At 38.8% G+C, this 26786-nt stretch overlaps 1 protein-coding gene across 12 annotated transcripts in view; it reads right to left on the minus strand.

The window, feature by feature from the left end:
• FAM13B (family with sequence similarity 13 member B) overlaps positions 1–26786 on the minus strand; it is a gene marked incomplete at both ends in the record, with an annotated part of 70359 nt that overhangs the window by 19005 nt on the left and 24568 nt on the right. For 7 of the 12 annotated variants that reach the window (XM_080689481.1, XM_080689475.1, XM_080689471.1 and 4 more), the window contains 8 exons: positions 522–603; positions 3116–3245; positions 4906–5113; positions 8060–8125; positions 12045–12192; positions 13378–13426; positions 17144–17208; positions 24279–24411. In XM_080689481.1, coding sequence (XP_080545607.1) covers positions 522–603; positions 3116–3245; positions 4906–5113; positions 8060–8125; positions 12045–12192; positions 13378–13426; positions 17144–17208; positions 24279–24411 — 881 coding nt within the window. The remainder of the gene's footprint in view (positions 1–521; positions 604–3115; positions 3246–4905; positions 5114–8059; positions 8126–12044; positions 12193–13377; positions 13427–17143; positions 17209–24278; positions 24412–26786) is intronic. The other 5 variants (XM_080689473.1, XM_080689480.1, XM_080689472.1 and 2 more) reach the window with 1 other exon arrangement.

The raw sequence follows: 26786 nt of genomic DNA on the forward strand, positions 1-26786 counted from the left end.
ACCAGAAATTAAAGGCTTCGTTGATGATTCAAAAAGACCTACAGTTTAGTCTTCGTAGTGGCACTATGGCTGATTTGTGTGTGTGTATATGCATGTCTATGCTGCTAGGGATCAAACTCAGGGCCTCCCACAGACGAGGCAAGTGCTCTATCACTGGAGCTGTATACTCTTAGCCCCTGATTAGGTATTCTTAGTCTTTACATAAAATACTCACCAAAGAAATCTTAATAAAATACTACTCCAAAGTCAAAACTGATTAATCAGTTCACCTATGAATATATATGATCCAGAAAACCTTTCAAAAGAATACTAATAAAAAAAAAGAAAGGACATTTGATAGAATATAACAAAGTACTACTATAGATTTCCCATCTATAGTATGCAATGTTGACCTTAACTTAAAAAGGAAATTTGTATTTTTGCCTAATACCCCCAAATTTAAAACTTTTAAAAACTATAATTCTCAGAAACTATACAGACATTAAAAATACAAATATATTAGAAAATGGGATATCGTATACCTTTAATTTGCTTCCGCAGTTTGGTAAGCTCTGTCATCCATTTTAATACTTTTGGGTTGGATGCAATATCACTGTAAGAGGGCTGAAAAATTATGCAACAGAGTTAATGATATTCTGTGGTAATGGTTTGTTTATTTATGACCAAATAGTACTTTATGACTACCATAACACAGTTTTAATTTAATCTTCATTTACCCCATTTTATTTTAATTAGGTAAAGATCTGAAGTAAAGCTCTCCCACAGCAGGACCAGATAATAGGCAAAACCATGTTTGAACATGGGTCTTTTGTTTACAAGTATAGGACTTTCTACTTCTTATGTCTTCTTTTGGTACTTGTGATTTCTTTTCTTTTCTTTTTTTGCAGTCCTGGAGACGGAACTAAGGGACATTCTACTTCCAAGCTACACTCCCAACCCTATTTTTTTATTCTTTATTTTGAAACAGGATCTCACTGAGTTGCGAAGGGCCTCACAAAGAAGCCAAGGCTGTCTGCGAATCGCAATCCTCCTGTCTTAGTTTTCCAAGAACTGGGATTACAAGCATGTGCCACCACACCTGGCTCGATACTTATACTTTTTTTTGTGTGTGTGGGGTGCTGGGGATTGAACCCAGGGGCATTCTACTTCAGAGCTAAAAAACCAGCCCAATGTTTTATTCTTTCATTTGAAACGGGGTCTTGCTAAATTGTAGAGGGCCTAAGCAGCTAAAGTTGGCCTAGAAACAGGATCCTCCTGTCTCAGCCTCCCAAATGCTGGGATTACAAACATGTGCCAACACCTCCAGCTTGGTACTTCTGATTTCTTTTTTGCGGTACTGGGGATGGAACACAGGGCATTCTACTTCCGAACTGCACCCCAAGTCCTATTTTTTTTTGGTGGTACTGGGGTCCCTGGAAACCCTTCTACCTCCAGGCTACACTCCCAGATCTATTTTGTACTTTTTATTTGGAAACAGGGTCTCTTAAGCCAGTGCGGCTGGCTTCGAACCTGCGTGATCCTCCTGTCTTTGCCTCCCAAGCACAGGGATTACAGGTGTGCGCCACCAACCCCAGCTCCCAGTCCTATTTTTAATTGTCTATTTTGAAACAGGGTCTCACTGAATTGCAAAGGACCTCACTAAGTAGCCGAGGCTGTGTCCGAACTGTGTGATCTTCCTGTCTCAGCTTTCCAAATGCTGAGATTACAAGCATATGCCAACACGCCCGACTGGTTCTAGTAGAGCAGAATAGTAGTAACATAATTTGTCAATGTAGGGCCGGTGTAAAAGCCAGCCTGGTGTGGTAGTGGATGCTTGTAATCCCAATACTGGGAGGCTGAGACAGGAGGATTGCAGGTTCATGGCCAGCCTCATCCAAATTAGTGAGACCCTGCTTCAAAATAAAGAATAAAACAAAAATAGGGCTGAGGATGTACCTTGCAGGCCGAATGCCTTTGGGTTCAGGGTTCAATTCCTGGTACCAAAAAAAAAAAAAAAAATCTAAAAGCTAAGCCGGGCATGGTAGTGCATGCTGGTAATCCTAGTACTTGGGAGGCTGGCTATAGATTCTAGGCCAACCTTAGCAACTTAATGAGACTCTCTTTCAAAATTATAAAAGGGCTGGGATTATAGCCCAGAAGTAGAATGTCCTGGGTTCAATCCCCAGTACTAAAATTAATAAATATATTTATTAAATATGTATTTTAGTGGTGTGTCTGTCTGTCTGTCTGTCTGTCTGTCTGTCTGTCTCTCTCTCTCAAAGCTAGCTGGGCACAGCAATGCACATTTGTAATTCCAGTACTTGGGAGGCTGAGACGGTAGAACCACAAGTTTCAAGCCAGCAATGCATAGTAACTTAGGGAGACTCTCTTTCAAAATAATAATAATAATAAAAAAAAAAGTAGGGCTAAGAGTGTAGCTCAGAGAGGTAGAATGCCTTGGGTTCAATCCCCCAAAACCACACACACACACACACACACAAGCTTTGAAAACTTGTTTTGCCAACGTAAATACAAGGAGGCAATGTTACAATAGTAAGAATGGCTTAGAAATCAAGAGGCTAGCCAGGCATGGTGATCAAGAGGCTAGCCAGGCATGGTGATGCACGTTTATAATCCCAGTACTTGGAAATATTGCAGGTTCAAAGACAGTCTCAGCAAAAAGTGAGACTCTATTTAACCTACCATGACCCTGTTTCAAAATAAAAATAAAATAGGGCTGGGAGTGAAGCTCAGAGGTAGAATGCCTCTACCCCAGTTCAATCCCCAGTGCCAAAAAAACAAAGTAAAGAGAGAAGAAATTAAGAGGTGAAGGATCTGCTCTCAGATTAGGAGGCTAAGGATCTGCTCTCAGATCTGTACCACAAGCATTTCTTTAACCTTTAAATTTTGAGACAGTGTTTAAGTTGTACTGTCTGGCCTTGAACTTGATATCCTCCAGCATTAGCCTCCTGCATATCTGGGTGTGCACCAACCATGCCTGGTTTACATGATCACTTTTTCTCTCAGAATCTCAAATTTGTTCCTACTCAAGAAAGAGCTGAACTAACATTCTCCAAAGAGTCTCCTTCCAGTTCGAATATTAGATCTAGCTTAGTCTGGGCAATTACAAACTTACCTTGCTATTTCTTTCCCTTTCAAATTGCTCCTCAAATTGCCTGATTTTTTTCTGAAGTTTCTTGACTAACTGATAAGGTGTTCTTTCTTCTCTTTTTTCATCTTTTGAACTAAAGGATGATCTTCGAATCCTGAAGTAAAATGACAGGCCAACACTGTGTGTCAAATTTTCAAGTATTAACACTGTATATCTTAGTGCCCTGATATAACACTATTACCAGTAAGTATATCATGAAAATGAAGTTAAGTCCCTAAAAATAAAAAATAACTAGTTAAAAGACCGCGAAATTAGCTAACACAAGTGGTGATGAAAAAAATCTGAAATCATTTAAAACTAGTTTGGACAAAGGCAAAAGAATACAATAAAAAAAAACCATAGTTCTTTTAAGTATCAAACTACAAAGGAAGTTTTTTAACATTCAGAATCATTTCTAGCCAGATATACCCATAATTCCAGGACTTGGGAGGAGAAAAGAGGATCACACAAGGCCAGCCTCAGCAACTTAGCAAGAACCTTAGAAGTCAGCAAGACCTTGTTTCAAAAAATAAAAAGAAGCCAGGCAGTCAAGTGTGGCAGCACACGCTTGTAATCCCAGCATTTGGGAGAAGACCAGAGGATAGAGGACAGCCTCAGCTACTTGGTGAGGCCCTTCGCAACTCAGTGAAACTCTGTTTAAAAAATAAAAAGACTAAAAACTAGGGCTGGGAGTGTAGTTCGGAGGTACAGAGTTCCCCTGGGTTCCATCTGCGTTACTGGGGGGGAAAAAAAGAAAGCCAGGCATAGTGGCACACACTTGTAATTCCAGCATTTGGGAGGCTAAGACAGGAGGATCTTGGTTTGCAGACAGCCTCAAGCTACTTAGTGAGGCCCTTTACAACTCAATGAGACCCTGTTTCAAAATAAAAAATAGGGCTGGGGGTATCGCTCAGAGGTAGAACCCCCAAGTTCCACCCCTAGTACCACAAAATGAATAAATAAATAAAAATAAAAAGGGAACGGGTGGTGGTGCTGGTGCATGCTTATAATCCCAGTACTTGGGAGGCTGAGACAGGAGGATAAGAGGTTCAGGGCCAGCCTCAGCTACTCAGTGAGTCCCTCTGCAACTTAGTGAAACCCCTTTTCAGAATAAAGAATAAAAAATAGGGCTGGAGGTATTGCTTGGAGGTAGAATGCCTATGGGTTAATCTCCAGTATCGAAAAAAAATAAGATAATAAAAAGTACCAGAGGTACAGCTTTGAGGTAGAATGCTCCAGGTTAAAAAAAAAAAAAAATTGGGCCGGGCGTGGTGGCACACGCTTGTAATCCCAGCGCTTGAGAGGCAGAGACAGGAGGATCGTGCAGGTTCAAAGCCAGTCGCGCTGGCTTAAGCGGCGCTGGTTTAGGAGACCCTGTTTCCAAATAAAAATATAAAATAGGTCTGGGAGTGTAGCCCGGAGGTAGAAGGGCTTCCAGGAACCCCAGTACCACACACACAAAAAAATTAAGTAGTAATAAAAACATTAGGAACCAATCAACTTTACTTATTGCTTCCCTTTCAAAGGTCTATATTTCAATCATGAATGAATACAACAAGAGGAAATAACCTTTTTGAGAGCAAACCTCATGTGCTACATTTGCTTCAATGGACTGAGAATTTAATAGCAGGGCAAAAAGAAGAAAAAAAAAACCTATAAAAATGTACCTAAGGAAATAGAAGAGAAGGCTTTGAACTATAGGTCTGAAAGAATAAATCAGAGGACCTGGATATACAATAGAAATCAGTTTTAAGTATATTAAAAAAATCATATACCTAGTAAAAGAAAGTGCTTTAGATGAAGAATCCAGCATCTCTGGATTATGCAGGAAACGCTGGCTTTGCCCAAAATCTAAACTACGGTGTGATAATACTGGAGGACAGTCTTCCAGGGGATGATGATTCATTCTTCCAGCTTGTGGAGACAGCTGGGCTTCTCCAGACTCAGAGTCCTCCTGCCAAGACTTAAAAGCAGGAAATGGTTCTGTAAAGCAAACACAAAGAATATCATGGGTATCTTGATTCTACATGGTGGAAAAAAGTCACATATCATAGGCTTTATGTTCATTTAACTATACCATTATGTAATGGTTCGTATATTTATTGCATTTTTTAAAAATGAAAAAAGAAATGCAAGGATTTTTCTAATGCCAACTATAGTTTAAAACTATCCAATCTTCATGGTGGTGCACGATTATAATCTAACTCAGTACTTGGGAAAGCTGACACAGGAGGATCGCAGGTCCTCAGCTACTTAGTGAGGCCCTCAACTGAGACCCTGTTTCAAAATAAAAAATAAAAAATAGGGTTTGGGGTATAGCTTGGAAGTAGAATGCCCCTGGTTTCAACCCTCAGTTCGCAAAAAGAAAAAGAAAAAAAAAGTCTGAACCCAGTGGCAAAACAAGAAAGGACACTGTCAAGCTATTTAAAATTTAATTCTAGGAGCCGAGCGTGGTGGCGCACGCTTGTAATCCCCGCGCTTGGGAGACGGAGACAGGAGGATCGCGCTGGTTCGGGGCCAGCCTCGCTGGCTTAAGAGACTCTGTTTCCACATAAAAATGTTAAAAAATAGGTCTGGGAGTGTAGCCCGTGGGAGTGTATACCAGAAGTAAAAGGGCTTCCAGGAACCCCAGTACCACCAAAAAAAAAAAAAAAAAAAAAAAAAATTAATTCTAGGGCTGGGTGTGGTGGTGTATGCTTGTAATCCCAGCATTTGGTAGGCTGAGACAGGAGGACTGTGGTTTAATGACAGCCTCAGCTACTTAGTGAGGCCCTTGCAACTCAGTGAGACCCTATTTCAAAATAAAAAATAGGGCTGGGGGTGCACCTTGGAGATAGAATGCCCCTGGGTTCCATACTCAGTAACACAAATAAAATAATAATTCTAGCCCAGTGTGGTGGTAACACACCTACAAATCCCAGTACTTGGGAGATTGAGACAGGAAGATTGAAGATTTAAGAAGAGCCTGAACAATTTAGTACAACTCAGTCTCAAAGTAAAAGGGCTGGCAATGTAGTTCAGTGGTATAGCACTTGCCTAGCATACTTGAGGCTATGAGTTTGATCCCCAGTACTGCAAGAGCAAGCAAGCAAGCAAGCGAAAAACCCTACAGACTGGCTATGTTAGGATGTAGAACTCTTCCATATGCTATCCAGAACATTCAGAAATGGAGCTCTATTACTCCAAAATTCCAAAATTTCCACCAGGCATGGTGGGAGGCCAAGACAGGAAGATCTCAAGTCTGAGGCCAGCCATAACAACTTAGTGAGATCCCATCTCAAAATTTTAAAACTAAGACAGGACTGGGGTATAATTCAAAGGTATAGTGCACCTGGGTTCCATTACCAATACAATAAAACCCCCCAAATCTAAAATTTCCAGCCAGGTATGGTGGGACACATCTACAATCCCAGTACTTGGAAAGCGAAGACAGGAGGATTGCAGGTTTGAGGCCAGTCTCAGCAACTCAGTGAGGCTCTAAGCAGCTTAACTGTTTCAAAAAAAAAAAAAAAAAAAAAAAAATCAAAGGGGCTGGAGTATATCTTGGAGGTAGAACAGCCCCGGTTCAATCCCTAGCACACACACAAAAAAAATCTAAAATTTCCAAAAGTGGAGTTATCTTACCTGTTAGCACCCGGTCTCTTAACATTACACTGTAGTAGTTATCTTCTATTAAGGGATTTCTTTATATAACATATATATTTTAATAATTAAATACCCACCAGTTTCATCAAGGCAAAAGTTAATAGCACTAATCCTTTTTAAGCACATTTCTGCAACTGAACTTATCCTATAATGAAACCATATTAATGTAATAGTATCTATGCACATATAAGGTTTGATTACATATAGGACATAAACAGAATCCACAAATATACCCCAAGTACAAAATTAACATTCTGCATCACTGAAGTTCAAGAGGGGGAAAGGAACCAACTTTTCCATTTATACAATAGCATTATTTGTAACTAAAATTTATACTCTTAATGCTAATGGTTACTGATAACAGCAAAAATGAATGGAGCAGGGCATGGTGGCACATGTCTGTAATCCCAGTACTTAAGAGGCTGAGATAGGAGATCACAGGTTTGAGGATAGCCTCAGAAACTTAGCAAGGACTTGTTTCAAAATAAAAAATAAAGCCGGGTGTGGTAACGCACACTTGTAATCCCAACATCTGGGAGGCCGAGACAGGAGGATTGTGGTTCATGGATAGCCTCAGCTACTACTTAGTGAGTCTCTTTGCAACTCAGTGAGATCCTGTTTCAAAATAAAGAATAAAAAATAGGGCTTGGGGTGTATCTTGAGGTAGAAAATGCCCTTGGGTTCCATCCCCAGTACTGCAAAAATAAAATAAAATAAAATACAATAAAATAAGATAAAATATAAGACTAGGGGTATAGCTCACAGGTAGGATGCTCCAGGTTAATCCACAGTACTACCCAAAAAAGGAAAGAAAAAAAAAAAAAGATGATTTGACAGCAGTGTCAACATTATTCAAGAAGTATCTTCTTTTTCTTCATATAATAGTTAAGATTGAGGCTTTAGTGATTTATTTAACTTTATGCATTATTTATTTAAGGCATTACTTTTCCCAGGGTAGTAAGAAGAAACTATTTTTTTTTAATTCCAGTTCAATATAAAAAATTAGGTACAAAGCAGGCAATCCCACAAAAAATCAACAATAAAGTGATTTCAAAGCAACCCTTGTACCTGTGTCCCAGCAAGTAAGTAACTGTTAAGGAACATTTTGAGAAATATCCTGTTTTAAGAAAAGAAGGAAATAACAAAAACAAATGTTTCTCTGAGAATCATTTTTAACATAGAACAATTTTCCTAAGATTTGGGGACAGTAGGAGAATACAAGACAAACAAAGTGAACCATAAAAAGGCAAGAAAGAAAACTAAACTATGGTGAACCATACTTACCCTCCCCATCTCTTTGCAGATGCATTGTTTTGAAATCAATGAGGGGAAAAGTGATAGGGCATGACGCTAATAAAATGGAAAAAATGGCAAAAAATACTAAAGTGAACACACGGCACAGTCAGAACAAGCCATACACATAACACAAGCCAAAGATACCAAAAACATTTCCCTAAAACTAGTTAGGCATTCTGTTCAAAAGTTTATTTAAAGAAATTACCACTACCCAAAGTTAACAAACACAAACAAACATTTCCATTTCAGCAAGCAAACCAAAAAAATAAAGTAGTGCTATTTTATTAAAACTCAAACACAAAAAATGGAAGAAATGGATCTCTACCAGGTACTATTTGAAGCTTTCAGTATAACTGATTTAATAAGGAAAAATTTTTTTTCTCTCCATGCTGTGAAAAGATCCCACTACTCTATTTCATTTCAGGATTAGCAGGAGAGAATCTAAAGGAAAGATAGCATCTACTTCCATTAAAAGCAAAGACTTTTTAAATAGCTGCTACAAATTCATACTGGCAGTAGTTATGTCCTGCTACTCTTTGAGGAAAAAACTCCCACATATTAGTGAATAGTAAGGTGGCCTCAACTTAAGAAACATCCCCACTTCTCTACTAGAAGTCACATTAAAATATATCTCTGATTTCAAATAATTTGTTCTCTCTTTTGTTTTTTGGTATTGGACTCCAGGGGTATTCTACCTCTGAGCTATACCCTACCCCCAGATATATTTTATTTTGAAACAGGGTCTAAGTTGCTGAGGCTGTCTTTGAACCTGGGATTCTTTTGTCTGTTTCTCACATACTAGAATCACAGGCATGAGCCACCATGCCCACCTGTCATTTATTTTCTTGAGATTTTTTAAAATTTAGGATATACTAATACCTAAACCAGTTGTGGCAGTACACACCTGTAATCCCAGTACTTGGGAGGCTGAGACAGGAGGATCGCAGGTGGCCAGTCTCAGTTACTTAGTGAGGCCCTCTGCAACTTAGCAAGACTGTTTCAAAATAAAGAATAAAAAATAGGGCTGGGGGTACAACACCCTTGGGTAAGCCTTTGGCCTCAGTTCAGCCAAAAAATAAATAAAGAGGGGGGCTACAAGGTGTAGCCTGTAGGTAGAATGCCCCTGGGTTCAATTCCCGCACCACAAAAGGATAAAAAATTGGGCTGAGGAAAGAAATACCTTGGGTTCAATCCCCAGTATATATAATAAAAAAGAATATACTAATACCTGATTGTATAAAATCAATGTTTATATTGGTGGCAAAATTGGAAGGAATAACATGGTTTACTGACAGCTACTCTTCCCAACCAAATGTATAGTTCAGGGCTGGGTCATTTACTCAGTTGTCTACTACCATTGGCTTTCTGAAGGCCTTTATTCCTGAAAAAGCCAGCAGGAAGCCCACGTGAACTTGTCATTCCTGTTGAGCCAGGTGGGTTATAGGGCAGCTCAAAGATTGAAAACAGGGATCAGTAGTCTAAATGTAACCTCCTTTTCCTACAATAAGCTATAGGGGTTGGATTCTAACAAAGAAAAAAGAACAGCTCAGCATCAGGTTCGGGTTGGGGGAGCTTCTAGAAATCTGATGCTACACAGAGAATGTCTAAGTACCTCAGACAATGGAAAACAATTGTTCTTCTATGCCTAAAATTTAGGATGAAGTAGTAAGCAATAGCACATGTTTGTCATCTCAGTATTTGGGAGGATGAGACAGGAGGATTGCAGGTTCCTGGCCAGCCTCAGCAATTTAGTGAGACTCTGTTTCAAAATAAAGAACAAAAAATAGGGCTGGGAGTGTAGCTCAGAGGTAGAAGGCCCCTGGGTTCAATTTCTAGTACCAAAAAAAAAAAAAAAAAAAAAAAAGAAGGAGGAGGAGGAGGAGGAAGAGGAGGAGGAGGGAGAAAGAAAGAAAAAAAATTAGGAGAATCCTCAGGTCAATTATCATTAAAGGCTATTTATTTGTTATCTTCTAAGAGGAAGAAGCAAAAGTGCTTTATCATAATCCCGGTTTCATCTTTCAGAAACCCCTGTCCCAGCAAGGCTCCAAGAGATGAGATACTCTATTAACCACTGCTTCTTTTTAATGACTATATCTCAACAAATAAGTAAAAAGGACATTGTCTTCATTTGTAAACAGTGTGCTAACACATTGTCTGATTCTGGGAAGCATCTCAATAAATTCCCAAAGTTCTGAACAACCCAGAACAATCAAATGCCAATTTCCTGATTGAGCCTAGAGTTTAAAAAAAAAACACCTACACACACACACACACCCCACTCTTTGCAACTATCTCCAGGTAAACATTATGGTGGCAAAAGCAGCCCATGGCATTAGTATTGTAATTTCTCTCAATGCCACAGTTTGTCATCAAATAACTTGCCAAAGGTGAGATAACCCAGAGATCTCACTCAAATGAACAAATATGTAACTCAGCTTAGATTCCTGAGTTTTCTTTCTCTCCTTACCCAGGAAGTTGTACGATCCAGAAAGATGCCTGGATCCAGATTTGTTGCTCATTTCCCTCTTCTTTCAACATTTTACTTTTAAAGTATACCAAAAATATATCAAAATGGAAAAAATTTGAAGTGAACACCTATATACAACAATCACCTAAATTCTACCATAAACATTTTACTATACCTGTTTCCTAACATTTATCCATCTCATTAGCCATTCAAAAAAATTTTTTTAGGGATTTCGAAGTAAACTGCACTCTTATTTTCCCTATAAATACTTCAGCATGAGCCAGGTATGGTAGCACACACTTGTTTCCCAGTACTTGGGAGGCTGACATAGGACGATCTCAAGTTTGAAGCCAATCTCAGCAACTTGGTATTGCTCTTAACAACTTAGCAAAACCCTGTTTCCAAATTAAAAAGCAAACAAACAAAAAACAACTTCAGCATATAAATCATTCAATAAAGTTTAGTATTTGCTTAGTTTTTGATTCTCTTAATATAAAGAGGAAACTGTATGTATAACAAAATATCGAAATCTTAAGTATACATTTGCTAAGTTTTGAGAAATGTATATATTCATGTTGCTTATAAACAGCTTTCATAACCTAATAGACAGGAATATGGTACAATATTTGCTTGCTTAAAGGTGCTATTGAAAATCCTTTTTTGTGTGTGCGTGGTACTGGGGATTGAACCCAGAAATATTCTACCTCTGAGCTACACCCTTGCCCTACTTGTATTTTTATTTTGAAACAGGGTGTCAACTAGGTTACTAAGAGCCTCACTAAGTTGCTTGGGCAGCTTTGATCCTGCAATCCTCATGTCTCAGCTTCCCAAATATTGGAATTACAAGGGTGCACCACCACCCGCAGCTGAAGATCATTATTTTAAAAAAAAATTCCTAGTGATTATAAGCCAAGCCTACTAAATGTTCTCTGTTTAGATTGATAAGATCCTTAAATCCTAACAGAGTGGATTTTCAAAGACTGGGAGATAGCACCTGTTTTAATAATTAACAAAAGCCCATCCTGATTGATTTTATTAATAATTCTAACATACCATTTTCAAAGCTAAAAACTGAGTTTTAGTTTATATGAGACATATAATCATATTAGTGTATTTCAGTAAAAATCACTCATGTTTTCATGTGCAAGGGAGAACAGAAGATCAAGATGAATAAAGCTGTTCAGAAGCCAGTTGTGGTGGTGTACACCTATAACCCCAGTATTTGGGAGGCTGAGTAGGAGGTTCTCAGGTTCAAGGACAGCCTTAGCAAATGGTGAGACAACCTAAAGAGATCCTGTTTCAAAATAAAAATAATTTAGGGCTGGGGTATAGCTCAGAGGTAGAATGCCTCTGGGTTTAATCCTTAGTAACACACACACACACACACACACACACACACACACACACACACACACGTGCAGAAAAGGAGAGTAGTCTCATTACTTTTCTGGGTAATTCAGTTACAAGTGACGATATCAGGAAAATAATGTCTGACGGTAAAATTACCTTCCCATTTATCACCATCAGAAACATTCTTCAGATCTAAATGTGGAATTTGGACACTTGCTTCTTCCCCTTGAACACCAACACTTTGACCTTCTGGTACTTCTGACTCAGTATTGGCATTTAAATCACATATCTTGCTACTAGAATCCTGCATTTTAAAAATAAAGAATACATTTCACAATCATGAAGTTTTTCATACCTAGCTTAAAGACAACCAACACATTATATAAGATTTTTTCCTGTGTAGTAACTAGGGATTAAACACAGGAGCGTTTTACCTCTCAGCTACACCCCTAACCCTATCTTATTTTTTATTTTGAAACAAGGTCTATATTGCTGAGGCTATCGAGAACCTGCAATCCTCCGGGCTCAGCCTCCCAAGTACTGGGATTATTGGTATGCTCCACTACGCCTGCCTATTGTTAAGTATTTATTAGTTAAATGTGCCTATTTAGCCAACCAGCCCACTGTCCAAACTCTTTTCTTTCTTTCTTTTTTATGGTACTGAAGATTGAACCTGGGAGGCCATTCTATCTCTGAGTGATACCCTTTTTATTATTTATTTTGAAACAGGATCTCACTAAATTGCTGAGGCTGGCTTCAAACCTGCAACCCTTCTATCTCAGCCTCCCAAGTAATGTGATTACAGGCTACTGTGTCCAGCTTATCCAAACTATTTTCAAATATAAACTTAGTTTTGTAAGTCTTACTAAGAAACAAAGTTTGTATCTCAAATTCAGCAAAGTGTTTTCATAACCGAGAATCTTATAAACCAAAATGGACAATAAGTTTCTGATTAACTATAAAACACCTGATAAATATTTATATCACCTTTAAACCTATCCAATGCAAGAGTTAAGGACCAGACATAATAAGTGGCACATTAAATTCCAGTGACTCAGGTAGCTGAGACAGGAGGATCACCAGTTCCACACCAGCCTCAGCAACAAGGAGACCTGTCTCTAAATAAAAAATGAAAGCTGGACATGGAGGCGCATGCTTGTAAACCCAGTGCTTGAGAGGCTGAGACAGGAGGATCACACAGGTTCAAAGCCAGCCTCAGCTACTGAATGAGGCTCTCAGAAACTTAGTAAAACCCAATGGTAGAAAGCCCCTGGGTTCCACCTCTAGTACAAGAAACCAAAAAAAAAAAAAAAAAAAAAAAAAAAATTAATTAAAAATAAACGAAAAGAGCTGGGGGTATGGCTTAGTGGTAAAGTGCCCCTGGATTCAATCCTAATTTCTGCAAAAAATAATAATGGTAATGATAATAATTGTTACATTAAATCTAGGCAAAGTTCTTAAAGCTCATAAGATAAAAAATAGTTCTTACCAGAATCAAGTGTGACAATTTATCACTGTCAAATAACAAATATTCTTTCCTAAAAATACAAGCAAAGTTATTAGTATATTAAGAATAAAAGGTTACTATTATATATTTCCCCCTTAGGTCTTCTCTTCCCCAATGTAGTTAGCATTTAAAGTATGAGGAGCAAAGGACAACTGGGCACGTGCCCATTCTTTGGAGCCCTATATCTGAAAATCACACAATACTGAAAAGATCCACAGAATCACTTCAGATTTAGAAAAATTAATACTCTCCACCACCCCCTCCACACACAAAACCACCCACAAAAGAAACACTTTTATTTATAGAAGGAAAATTAAAATCCACAACAAATAGAAACCAAAAAGAATCAATGTAAATGTAAAAGATTTTGTAAAATGTTAGTTTGAACCAAATAAATAGCTTTATTCTTCTCTAATTTTTTTAAAAAAAGTTTTTGCTATATCCTTTATTTTATTTCTTTTTTGGGTGCTACTGAGGGTAGAACCCAGGGGCTTTTTCTACCTCTGGGCTATACTCCCAGACCTATTTTATACTTTATTTGGAAACAGGGTCTCACTAAGTTGCTGAGAGCCTAAGTAGCTGAGGCTGGCTTTGAACCTGTGCAATCCTCCTGTCTCAGCCTCCCAAGCGCTGGGATTACAAGCATGCACCACCACACCCGGCTTATATCCTTTATTTAAAATCTATCACAAGGTTATAATATAATCAAAGGTTGCCACACTATTTTTTTTGTGTGCGTGTGATCCTAGGGGTTGAACTCGGGGACATTCTACCTCTGAGTCTTACCCCCAGCCCTTTTTATTTATATTGAAATAGGGTCTGGCTAAGTTATTGAACCTGGCCTCGAACCTACAATCTTCCTGTCTCAGACTCCCAAATCTTGGGATTACAAGCATGTGCCATCATACACAGCACTACACAACTTCTTAAATGATCTTTCCTCCAAATGTAGTAACATTAAAAAAGGAGATGAGAGAGAGAGAATGTGTGTTTACTGAGAATTTTTTTGTGTGTGTGATACTAGGGATCAAACTCAGGGGCTTTTTCTACCTCTAGGCTACCTCACTAAGTAGCTGAGGCTGGCTTTGAACCTGTACGATCCTCCTGTCTCAGCCTCCCAAACCCTGGGATTACAAGCGTTCGCCACTACACCCGACTGAGACCGTTTTATTTATTTTTTTGGTGGTACTGGGAGTGGATCACAGAGACTACTTCTGGGCTATATTCCCAGACCTATTTTATATTTTTATTATTTGGAAGCAGGGTCTAAGTTGCTGAGAGCCTAAGTAACTGAGGCTGAGCTTCGAACCTGTGTGATCCTCCTGTTTCAGCCTCCCAAGCACAGGGATTACAAGTGTGTGCCATCATACCCGGCTCGACTGAGACTGGGTTTTTAAAACAAAAAACTAGTCGGGCGTGGTGGCACACGCTCGTAATCCCCGCGCTTGGGAGGTGGAGATAGGAGGATCGCACAGGTTCGAAGCCAGCCTTGCTGGCTTAAGAGACCCTGTTTCCAAATAAAAAATATAAAAAAATAGGTCTGGGAGTGAGCCCGGTTTGGGGAAATAGCTCAGAGGTAGAGAATGCTTCTTGGTTAAATTCCCAGTAAACAGCTGGGCGTGGTGGTGCACACTTGTAATCCCAGTACTTGGGAGGCTGAAACAGGAGGATCGCACAGGTTCGAAGCCAGCTCAACTACTTAGGTTCTCAGCAACTTAGTGAGACCCTGTTTCGAAATAAAATATAAAATAGGTCTGAGAGTAAAGCCTGACGTAGAAAAGCCCCTGGTACCACACACACAAAAAAAGAATAAGAATAAGAATAGGAGGAGGAGGAGGAGGAGGAGGAGGAGGAGGAGGAGGAGGAGGAGGAGGAGGAGGAGGAGGAGGAATACGTGTTAGCTGGGCATGGTGGCATATGCTTGTAATCCCAGCATTCGGGAGGCAGAGACAGGAGGATCTCGGTTCGCGGACAGCCTCAGCTACTTAGTGAGGCCCTTCGCAACTCAGTGAGACCCAGTTGCAAAAAAAAAAAAAAAAAAAAAAAAGACTAAAAATAAAAAAATAGGATGGGGTAGAATGGAAAGGAGGTTCACAGCCAGCCCCAGCTACTTTGTGAGGCCCTCTGCAATTTTAGTAAGACCCTGTTTCAAAATAAAGAAAAGAAAAATTAGGTCTGGGGGTGTAACTTGGAGGCAGAAAGCCCCTGGATTCAATCCCCAGTACTACCCCCCCCAAAAAAAAAGTGTTATAGCAAGTGGTCATGAATGATCACTACCTACTTTACAAGCTGATAAAGCATCTGCTAATATAGTAGGTTATCAACATGCCTACTTTGGGGCTCTTCTTTTCCCCAAAGCCACTTGTGGCAATTTACAACAATATATACAATTGCCACTTCTAGCTGGCCATAAGAAGAGTAGGCTCTTCTTATGAAGATAGGCCTTGATCTAAATATAGCAAGTCATCTCCTCATATAATTATTTTATTCTTGCTGAGTATGAGGAATGAACTAAATCCCCTGACAAACTCAAGGCCTTCCTTTGCTTCGGTTGGGAGCACATGGTAGGATAAGTAGATTCTATCTTAACATACTAAAAGGCTTACTAATCACCTAAATTTAAGAAACATGAGTGTTAAACATGCAAGATATAATCCACCTAACCAAGGTACTCTTTGGATCTAAAAATAAGTTTGCTAACCTATACAAAAGTTGAAGAGGAAAGAGCTTTTTCCAAAAAGATTGAGTCCTCACTAAATGGATCCTTATTGTTCTACCAAATCCAGATGTCATCATTCTGGGGATGCCTGTTAATGCTGTTAATCTTATTTCTTCAGCCCATAGCTCCAAAACTCCCTGGGCTGGAAGAGGATCATTCCTGCCTCCTGAAAGGAAGCACAAGGAACTGCTGTAAGCAGAAAATCTGTGGACCTTCAGAGTATGGGGACGCTCCAGAGACATGGCTCCAAAGAATTTACTTACCTCAGGGTTTCCTACTCACAATTAAAAGACACAATGGCATTAAAACAAGTATATCCTGTCCAATAGGCTGTCAGCAAACTAGTAATGTTGTTTTGGAATTCCAAATAGCTACAATCTAGTTTGCAATTTCATTACTAGTGTGTATTCACAAAGGGTAGCAAGGCTCTATCCAGAGACTTAAAATACACTTGGAAGCTTCCACTCAAAGGGATTCTACCCAGAGATACTGCATTTGCTTGAAATCTCATTGCCTCAGGCACTGCCCACCCTGTATAACAGCTGGCCAAGGAGGTGAACAAGCACCAACTACATTAAGACTGTACTGAGACATGCCAAGGATGAGTTCAAAGGGGAAGGGGAAAAAATCCTGTACAACATATTTGTTAAAGCAAACATATTATAATCTTTTGGTTAGTTAGCCATAGCTCTATAACTATGAATTAACTCATTGACAAATATACTGAGTATCAATAAATTCACAATTTTTCTATAAACCAACTAAAAAATTTAGGTGTCTTCAAGAAGGCTGTGTTCTTCTTTCTAGATGTTTTTTGAAGTTTGCCTGAACCTGTACTGTGTAACTCTGAATATTTGTGGACACTTAATATACTTTATGCCTAATAGTAAAAGAAGCAGTTTGAATTTTTTGGTTGCCTAAACTGTATGTTATTATGGATAAATTTACCAAAAACATTTCACCCCTAAATCTGTGAAGCACTATTAACTGAAGATGATTTATCGGTTAGCAACAAAGAGAAATCCTTACCTCTCAAGATAGCCATCTTCACTATCACCGTGGTCACTACATGGTTCTAACAATATACCTACAGGCTGACAAAAAGAACACCACCACTGTATTAATGGAGATCCCAACACTAATACATGAGAGAAAGCTGCCAATATACCACTACTCTCCTTCCTTAGAATTCTCTTTAAAAATGATGGCCTTTTAGCCAGGCATGGTGATGCCTGCTTGTAATCCCAGTACTTGGGAGGCTAAGACAGGAGGATAGCAGGTTCATGGCCAGCCTCAGCTACTTAGTGAGCCCCTCTGCAACTTAGCAAGACTCTATTTCAAAATAAAGAATAAAAAATAGGGATGGGGGTATAGCCTGGAGGTAGAATGCCCTTGGGTTCAGTCCCTAGTACTACTACCCCCTAAGAAAAATGATGTCCTTTTGACTTTGATTGCCTACTACTGCTTGCTTTGTGTTTTCCTCAGCCATAAACATATAAGTTGGTGACTTCCTTAATGGAAAGAGAAGAGTTGTAAAAGACTTCACCAGAAGTTCTCCTCTTGCTTTTGAAATAGTGTTTTCCGTATAAGAGTTCCCTGTGAGCCTCAGAAACACAAAACCCTCCATTTTCCAATGAGCTTAGTTGTACTACCTAATCTTAATTCTTCCACAAATTAAAAACCTTCCATGTCTATTTAATACAAAAGACCTAAACATTACTACAAAAGTATAAGCTTAGGCACACATGTAATCCTAGTACCCAACAGGATGAAATAGGAAGACTGCGGGTTCAAAGCCAGCCTCCAAACTTAGCGAGGCTCTCAGCAACTTGGCAAGACAGTTTCTAAATAAAAATTTAACAATAGGGCTGGGGATGTAGCTCAAAGGTAGAATTCCCCTGGGTTAATCCTCAGAGGCACACACACCAAAAGAGTATATGCTTTTTGATGCCTTTAATGATTATCTCTAAAATCAACAAAGCCTTGTATTTCCTTCTCAGAGTCCTTAGAAACTATCACTTTCCCAGTTTTATTTAATATGTATAGTCCATAATTTAGTATGTAAAGTCCATAAGTTATCTGCTACTGAACTGCTTCTCCATTTTCTACATATCTCCATGAGCCTGAATTGTTTGGCTCTTTAAACAATCTATAGCAGTAGAATTAAAGCAGAGCATGTATAAGAGTCTAGATGTCTTCTACATCAGGCAGGATTAGTAATATTTGTAAATGTAAAATAATGCAATTCTTTCAACTAAAAAACTTTAGAAAAAGTTGTTTATGAAGAATAAAAATGGTCAGGCACGGTGGCAAGTCCCAGCTACTTGGGAGATGGAGGCACAATCACTTGAGGGAAGGAATTCAAAGCCAGCCTGAGTAACAGCAGGAAAAAAAGGGCAGAAGGAAAATGCAATCTTATTTTTTTTTTTGCTATTATGTTTAAATGAATTATTATTTTTTAAAATTGCTTTCATTTTTAACATGGCAAATACTGATAAACCTATATAAACAAATTTTATAGTAAAAGTGTCCTGAAAACCAAAGTATAAGAACCATTTATCTAGAAACTGAACTTTAGCAACCTTTATGTTCTTCAAATTCTGAAGGTGTGTGAAAAAACCATTACCAATATTTAAAATATTTCTCAGACCCAATACTTAAAATGAGCCTCAGCATCTCACCCAAAAAAACAAATAAATCATAGCTCTACCTTCATTATCACAAATATGAGAATAAAAATCCATTCAACTTCTCTATCTTACAGTTCGTGTGTGTGTGTGTGTGTGTGTGTGTGTGTGTGTGTGTGTGTGTGTTACTGAGGATAAAACCCAGGGCATTCTACCTCCAAGCTATACCCCCAGCCTGATTTTTATTCTTTATTTTTGAAACAAGGTCACACTAAGTTGTGGAGGGCCTCACTAAGTAGCTGAGGCTGGCCACGAACCTGGATCCTCCTGTCTTCAACCTCCCAAGTACTGGAATTACAAGTGTGTGCTACCATGCCCAGCTTACCTCAGAGTTCTTATGGAAGCAAAAGAAATGGATTATAACAAAACCTATAAACCTATGTTATATAGGCACAATATTTCATCACCAACTCTCTAGTATTTTTAACTAGAAAATAATTGAAATGAAGTAAAAGATTAATATAATTAATATCCACATACCCTGTTGTGACAACAGAATTCTTAAATTTGCTTTTCAAATAGTAAAAAACAGTAAACAAAAACATAATCTGGGGCAATATAAAAGAAAAATAAAGTGAAAGAAGCAAAAACTGACAGCCCAGCAACAAAACTGAAGAACAGTACAGAATTGTGCTCTAATAACTCCCCCAGGACAAGAAAAACAAGAGTCATTAAAGTCAGGTTAGAATATGGCCAGAGCTCAATTTAACAAACAAGGAAATATATATTTTAGAAACTAACTCAAACATATGTTTCATCACTTAAATTTTACTTCCTGAGGAGTCATTCATAATAAAATATCCCTTCACACACAGGTAGAGAAGAGCTTGATTGTTTGCTAAGTATCAACTGGCAAAATAACTAGCACTTTCTCCATTCTTCAGCCTCCTCATCTGACTTTCCACAGACATCAAGGTCCTCAAAAGGGTAAAAGACACTCTGGTCTCATTTCAAGTAAATTACAGAGCTTTGGTGGTGGCAGTGGCAGTAGTGATAGGAGTGCAGCTACAGCTCAGTCATAATACCAGTGCCTTAGGGACTGTCAAAGGCTTACTGCCGGAATCAAATTAAGTCCTGGTGGGTATTTCCAGTAATTGTTCTCTACCTGTTCCTACACTCCATAACTGGTGTTTCCATATTTTTAGTTTTGTTATTGTTTCATTTCTATCCACCTAGCATGCCAGATACTTATTTTAAAATGAATAATTATAACTTTTAGGGAGCACCACCAATGAAGGTACCCTGAGATGGATGAATTTTATGGGATGTATAGTGATAAATCTAGGCATTTAAATGTGTGTGCTAATTAGATTATTGGCCTTCAATACAATTTCAATCCCCCAAATAACCATATAACTTGTTATATCTATTAAAAATCTACAAAGACCACTAGCTGGGTGTGATGGTATATATGTCTATAATCATAGTACTTAGAGGGCGAGATAGGAGGATCACAGGTTCAAGGCCTGTCTTAGCAACTTAGCAAGAACCTGTGGTGCCAGGCGTGGTGGCGCATGCTTGTAATACCAGCATTTGGGAGGCTAAGACCAGAGGATCATGTTCACGAACAGCCTCAGCTACTTAGTGAGGCCCTCTGCAACTTAGTGAGACCCTGTTTCAAATTAAAGAATAAAAAATAGGACAGGGGGGTGTAGCTCAGAGGTCAAATGCCCCTGGGTTCCATGCCCAGACCCGCAAAAATAAATAAATAAATAAATAAATAAATAAATAGGTTCATAATAAAGATTAGAGGCACAACACCCCTAGATTCAATCCCCAGTTCGATAAATAAATAAAAATAAATCTACAAGCCAGGCATTATGGCACACGTACGCTTGTAATCTCAGCATTTGGGAGGCTAAGACAGGAGCATCAGGTTCCCGGCCAGCCTCAGCTACTTAAGTGAGGCCTTTTGCAACTTAGTGAGACCATGTTTCAAAATAAAGAAAAACAAAATGGGGCTGGGGGTGTAACTTGAAGGTAGAATGCCCTTGGGTTCCATCACCAGTACAGAAAGAAAGAAAAAAAAATCTACAAACTGGGCATGGTAGCACAAGCTTTTAATCCCAGTACTTGGGAGGCCAAGACAGGAGGACTGCAGATTTGTGGCCAATCTCGGCTACTTAGTGAGACCCTGTTTCAAAATAAAGAATAAAAAGAGGGCTGGGGATGTAGCTGAGAGGTAGAATGTGCCTGGGTTCCATCCTCAGTACCCCCCACACACAAATCTACAAATACCTATCTCTGTATCATATAAAAATCTTAATTTCTAGGCCAACATATTAAGTGCAGTTTAAGGTTCAGGCATGCATTCTGGCTCATAGTGATTAAAAGTAACTTAAATTAGTGGGAAAGTAGCATGCTTGCATCACACAGAGTGAGGCTGGTATTCATTGACCTATGTTGCGCCAGTTTGTGTTGCAGTTTACCAATTCAATATAGCCCTGCATTTAAAATTCCTTTTTAAGATTTGTGGATTTTATTTTTATTAAGAATATAGATATATAAAAGTACTGTAGTTTACAGATAGGCCTTGAAATATCTTTTTAGGATCTGTTAGGAATAAGATTGATATTGTATTGTGTGTAACCTGAACAATGTGGAAAGCTGATATACCTGTGCAAAATCTTTGCCTCTGTGCTGTCAGTGTGATGTGCTTTCTGCATGGTTATATACTACTAGTGATTTTTATCAAAACTTCTAAAATTTAAATTACATGGTAAAAGATCTGTAAAAGGCTGCATAAATGTTAGTTGGCACATAAAGACAATTGTAGAGGTTGAAAAATGATTGCTATATTTCATTGTTTATTCCCACTCAACATATGCCTTCTAAGCTCTCCCATTTTTTGTTCAAAGCATGATCTTAAAGATATGTTTAATTTAATGGATGTTATGCAGGGTTCCTACACTGTATTGGCACATGATGGTATCCCTTTGTGCCCTAGATAAATGCATATGGGGTGCAAGTTAAAAGCTACAGAGTGAAAGTTGGTTTGGATCCTCTTCATTTCATTTGTTTAGCTTTTGTTATTTTTCTCTACTTACATGTATTCCTGTGAATAAATCCTTGTTAAGTTAAAAAAAAAATCTTAATTTCAACCAGGTGTGGTGGTACACGCTTGTAATCCTTGCACTTGGGAGGCTGAGACAGAAGAATCGCACAGGTTCGAAGCCAGCCTCAGCTACTTAGTGAGGCTCTCGGCAACTTAGTGAAACCCTGTTTCCAAATAAAGTATAAAATAGATCTGGGAATATAGCCCGGAGGTAGAAAGCCCCTTGGTTCCACTCCCAGTACCACACACACAAAAAATGGTATTTTCTGTATAACCCATTAGCATAATCCAATCAGTGGGGAATAATTCATATCAGTGGGGAAAAGCTAGCAGTATCATTCTTCCTCTGAACTACATCAAAGCCCTTTCTACTTGTCATACCAAATGGGTCAAATATTTAAACACAAAGAACAAAACCATAGGAAAAAATTAAGTCTGATTTCAAAGTAGGGAAGGTATTTCTAATTATGACATAAAACCTAAAGTCTAAAAACAAACCGAGAAAAATGAATAGTATAAAAATGAGCTTAAATGGGTCAAAAGACAACAAATATTAGTAACATCACAAAATGGGGAGCATGGGTTTATTTCCTTAATAATTTAAAAATGCCTGTAAGTCAGAAAGGGAAAAGCCTAACCACCTAGCAGGAAAATGTGCAAAGTATATGGGCAAGTGGAAATACAAGGACTCTGAACATTTTTCCAAAACTGACAATGGAAATGAAAATTTCACTTACCAGGTTGTCATGAAAAATTGGCTGCTGTAGTGAAAAAGGGCATAGGGATAGATACTACTACACATTACTAGTGATATAAATTTGGTTCACTGAAGGACAATATGTAAGAAAACACATATACACACTGAGAATTGAATCCAGGGGTACTCTATCACTCAACTATACCCCAAACCCTTTTTATTACTTATTTTGAAACAGTCTCACTTGTGATTCCCCTGTCTCAGCCTCTGAAGTAGTGAGGTTACAGAGGTGCACCACTGCCCCTGGCACATATATTTATGACCCAAAATTCTACTTCTACAAATTTATCTTTATACAGGTATGTACAAGGTGGGATGGTATATGTACAAGGCTATTCAATGAGTACTTCTTGTGTGTGGTACTGGGGATGGAACCCAGAGCTTTCTACCTCTGGGCTATACCCCAATCTATTTTATATTTTATTTGAAAACAGGGTCTCACTAAGTTGCTGAGAGCCTCACGAAGTAGCTGAGGCTGGCTTCGAACCTGCACAATCCTCCTGTCTTGGCCTCCCAAGAATTGGGATTACAAGTATGTGCCACCATGCCTGGCTTTCAATGTGTACTTCTAAAGAACAAAATTTTGCAGTTTTATTATATGCCATCATGGGGGAGAGGAATTAATATATGTAAGCAGGGATGGCAGAAGACTTTTATTTTTTTTTTTGGCAGTACTAGGGATGGAACCCAGAGGCATTCTACCTCTAAGCAACAGCCCCAGCCCTATTTTTTATTCTTTATTTTGAAACAGGGTCTCACTGAGTTGCAAAGGGCCTAAGTACCTGATGCTGGTTTTGAACCTGTGCAATCCTCCTGGTTTCATCCTCCTGAATGCTGGGATTACAAGCTTGTGCCACCATGCCCGGCTTAGAAGACACTTTCCTACATATCCTTTTTTAGTGTATGTGTACTGGGGATTGAACCTAAGGGCATTCTACTTCTGAGCCACACACCCCCAACCCTTTTTAATTTTGAAACAGGTCTCATTAGGTTGCTGAGAGACTCACTAAATTGCTAGAGCTGGCCCTGAACCCTCCTCTATCAGCCTCTCAAGTACTGGGGTTACAGACATGTATTACCATGCCCAGCTCAAATCTTACTTTTGATTTGGATGCTTTTCTAGTCATCTCATTTAACTGGGTCTTCCCCCATACCCTTCTTTGTCTTGGAAGATGGTGCATTTAAACCATCCCTTAGAGATTTACTGTTCTCCTACCTCCCATATGTATATGACATAAATATGTTATTAAAGTTCTGTTTTTCCCATTTACCTGTCTTTGTTAGGGGGTTCACCAGATTAAGTACAACAAAGGGAAGAGAAAAAATTATCTCCTACCATTTTTTATCAGAAAAACTAAAAAATACAGAAAAGCTTTAAAAGTAACAAAATTCAACCACAGTACCATCTAATCACCTCAGCTGGCATCACAATTTATTTCTTTATAAGAAATACTTTAAAATATGGTGGTTTATACCAATTGCTCTGCCCAAGGTTGTTTCCTAAACTCTACTGAAAGAATTTATATGCCTGAGCACCTATAACTGAGACAAATCAGTATGTGAGTAATAATACTGAACTTTAACTTCTGGTACCTATGGAATACATGGACACAATCAGAGCTCTGCATCTAGCACACCTAACACAGAAGTTTTTACATTACTTACCTGGTTATTTTCTTCATTCTCAAACACAAAGTCTTGCTGCATAACTTCATTGTCTAAATTAGTACCAACCACAGGTTCTGAACAGCCTCTGTTACTATTGCTGCTATTAATAATATCATCAGTAATATCAACCCTAGTAATAAAGATTAAAAAGAAAATCAGATCAGGCCAAAAAATGAGTACATAATGCCTTTAAAATTAAAATGAGTATCATAATGACCTAAAAACTTTTTTTGGGGGGGGTTGGTGGTACTGGGAGTGGAACCCAGGGGCTTTCTACCTCCAGGCTAAACTCCCAGACCTATTTTATATTTAATTTGGAAATAGGGTCTCACTAAGTTGCTGAGAGACTAAGTAGCTGAGGCTGGCTTCAAACCTGTGCGATCCTCCTGTCTCAGCCTCCCAAGCACGGGGATTACAAGCGTGCACCACCACACCTGGCCTATAAACTTTTTGGGGGAGACTTAAAAGGAGTCTGAACCCAAGGGGCATTCTACCTCCGGGCTATATACACACCCAAGTCCTTTTTTGTTACTTTGAAACAGGGTCTGAGTTGTCAAAGCTAAACTCAAGCTTGTGATCCTCTTGTTTCAGCCTCCCAAGTACATTACATATGTGAATCCTCACACTGGTTTGAAAACATTTCTTTAAGAAACTTGTGAAATTTTTGTAGTTGAATGGCTTCTAAAAATATATATGTACCACAGAGCCAGGTGTGGTGGACATCTGTAATCCGAGTACTTGGTAGGCTGAGACAATAAGATCAGGGGTTCAAGGCCAGGATCAGAAACTTAGTGAGGCCCTCCACAACTTACTGAGACCCTGTTTCAAAATAAAAAATAAAATAAGCCTGGGGGTGAAGCTCAGAGGTAGAATGTCCCAAGGTTCAATCCCCAGTAGAGCAAGGAAGAAAATATACATATGTATATGTGTATGTGCACGCATGCGCAAACCAACAATTTCCTTTACAAATGAACATTTCCACCTAATGAACTGTTTGTCCTGATTAAATACAAGTTTAGTACTAGAGACCATAGTGACCACCATCTTAACAAGTATAATAGGTATAAACTTCCTATTATAGATTTTTCATTTTACATAGTTTCAAATATGCAAAATATTGCAGTTTAGGTTAACAAAGGTGATACTACCACCAATAATGTAACATGGGTCATTTCCCCAGGGGTGAAAATAAGTACTCTAAGTAATGGGCAAAAGTGGTGGTGCACACTTGTATCCCAGCATTTGGGAGACAGGAGGATCATGGTGGTTCAAGGACAACCTCAGCTACTTAGTGAGGTCCTTTGCAACTCAGTAAGACACTGTTTCAAAATAAAGAATAAAAAATAGGGCTGGGGGTGTCTCTCAGAGGGAGAATGCCCCTGACTTCCATCCCTAGCACCACACAAAAAAAATAAATAAAAAGTTTTCAAGACCCCAAGCTTAAGCTAAGAAAAACCTTCAAAGTATTTGCTCTGCCGGGTGTAGTGGTACACGCTTGGAAGGCTGAGACAGGAGGATCACACAGATTCAAAGCCAGCCTTAGTGAGGCTCTCAGCAACTTAGTGAGACCCTGTTTCCAAATAAAGTATAAAATGTGTCTGGGAGTATAGCCCAGAGGTTGAAAAGCTCCTGGGTTCCACCCCTAGTACCACCAAAAAAAAAAAAAAAAAAAAAAAAAAGGATTAGCTTACATTATAGACTTTGAAACACCAGCCACTATTTCTAACTTTATTTATTTGTTTATTTTGTTTGTGGTACTGGGTATGATGCCCAGGGGCATTCTACCTCTGAGTGACATGCCCAGCCCTATTTTTTTCTTTGTTTTTTGGAAACAGGGTCTGAGTTGCAGAGGGCCTAAGTAGCTGTCTTCTAACCGCAATCTTCCTATCTCAGCCTCCCAAATGCTGAGATTATAAGAGTGTGCCACCATGCCCAGCTTATTTCCAAACTTTTGTGTGTTGTGTGTGGTACTGGGGGTGGAACCCAGGGGCCTTTTCCACCTCCGGGCTATACTCCCAGACCTATTTTATACTTTCTCACTAAGTTGCTGAGAGCCTCACTAAGTAGCTGAGGCTGGCTTCAAACCTGTGCAATCCTCCTGTCTCAGCCTCCCAAGCACAGAGATTACAAGTGTGCGCCACCATGCCTGGCTTTATTTCCAAGTTTTAAATGTTTCCTTTTTCTTTCCTATTCCTTAAACATTCCAACTATTGGTTTTCATAACCATTAACATTTTTAACTTTATATTTAACAGCTATTCTAGTTAGCTCTTTTAAAATCATCTTTCAGAATTCTTAGAAAGAAAACAAATAGAATCAAATTTTAAAAAGTTACTTTGAAGGTATGGTGATAGAAGTCTGTAATCTTAGTGACTCAGGAGGCTGAGGGTGGATGGCTGCAAGTTTGAGGCCAGCCTCACAACTTGATAAGATTCTATCTCAAAATAAAACATAAAAAAGGGTGGGAGTGTAGCTTAATGGTGAAGTTCCCCTGGCTTCAATCCCC

This window comes from Muscardinus avellanarius, assembly GCF_963383645.1.
Source record: "Muscardinus avellanarius genome assembly, chromosome: 1".
Lineage (NCBI taxonomy): Eukaryota > Metazoa > Chordata > Mammalia > Rodentia > Gliridae > Muscardinus > Muscardinus avellanarius.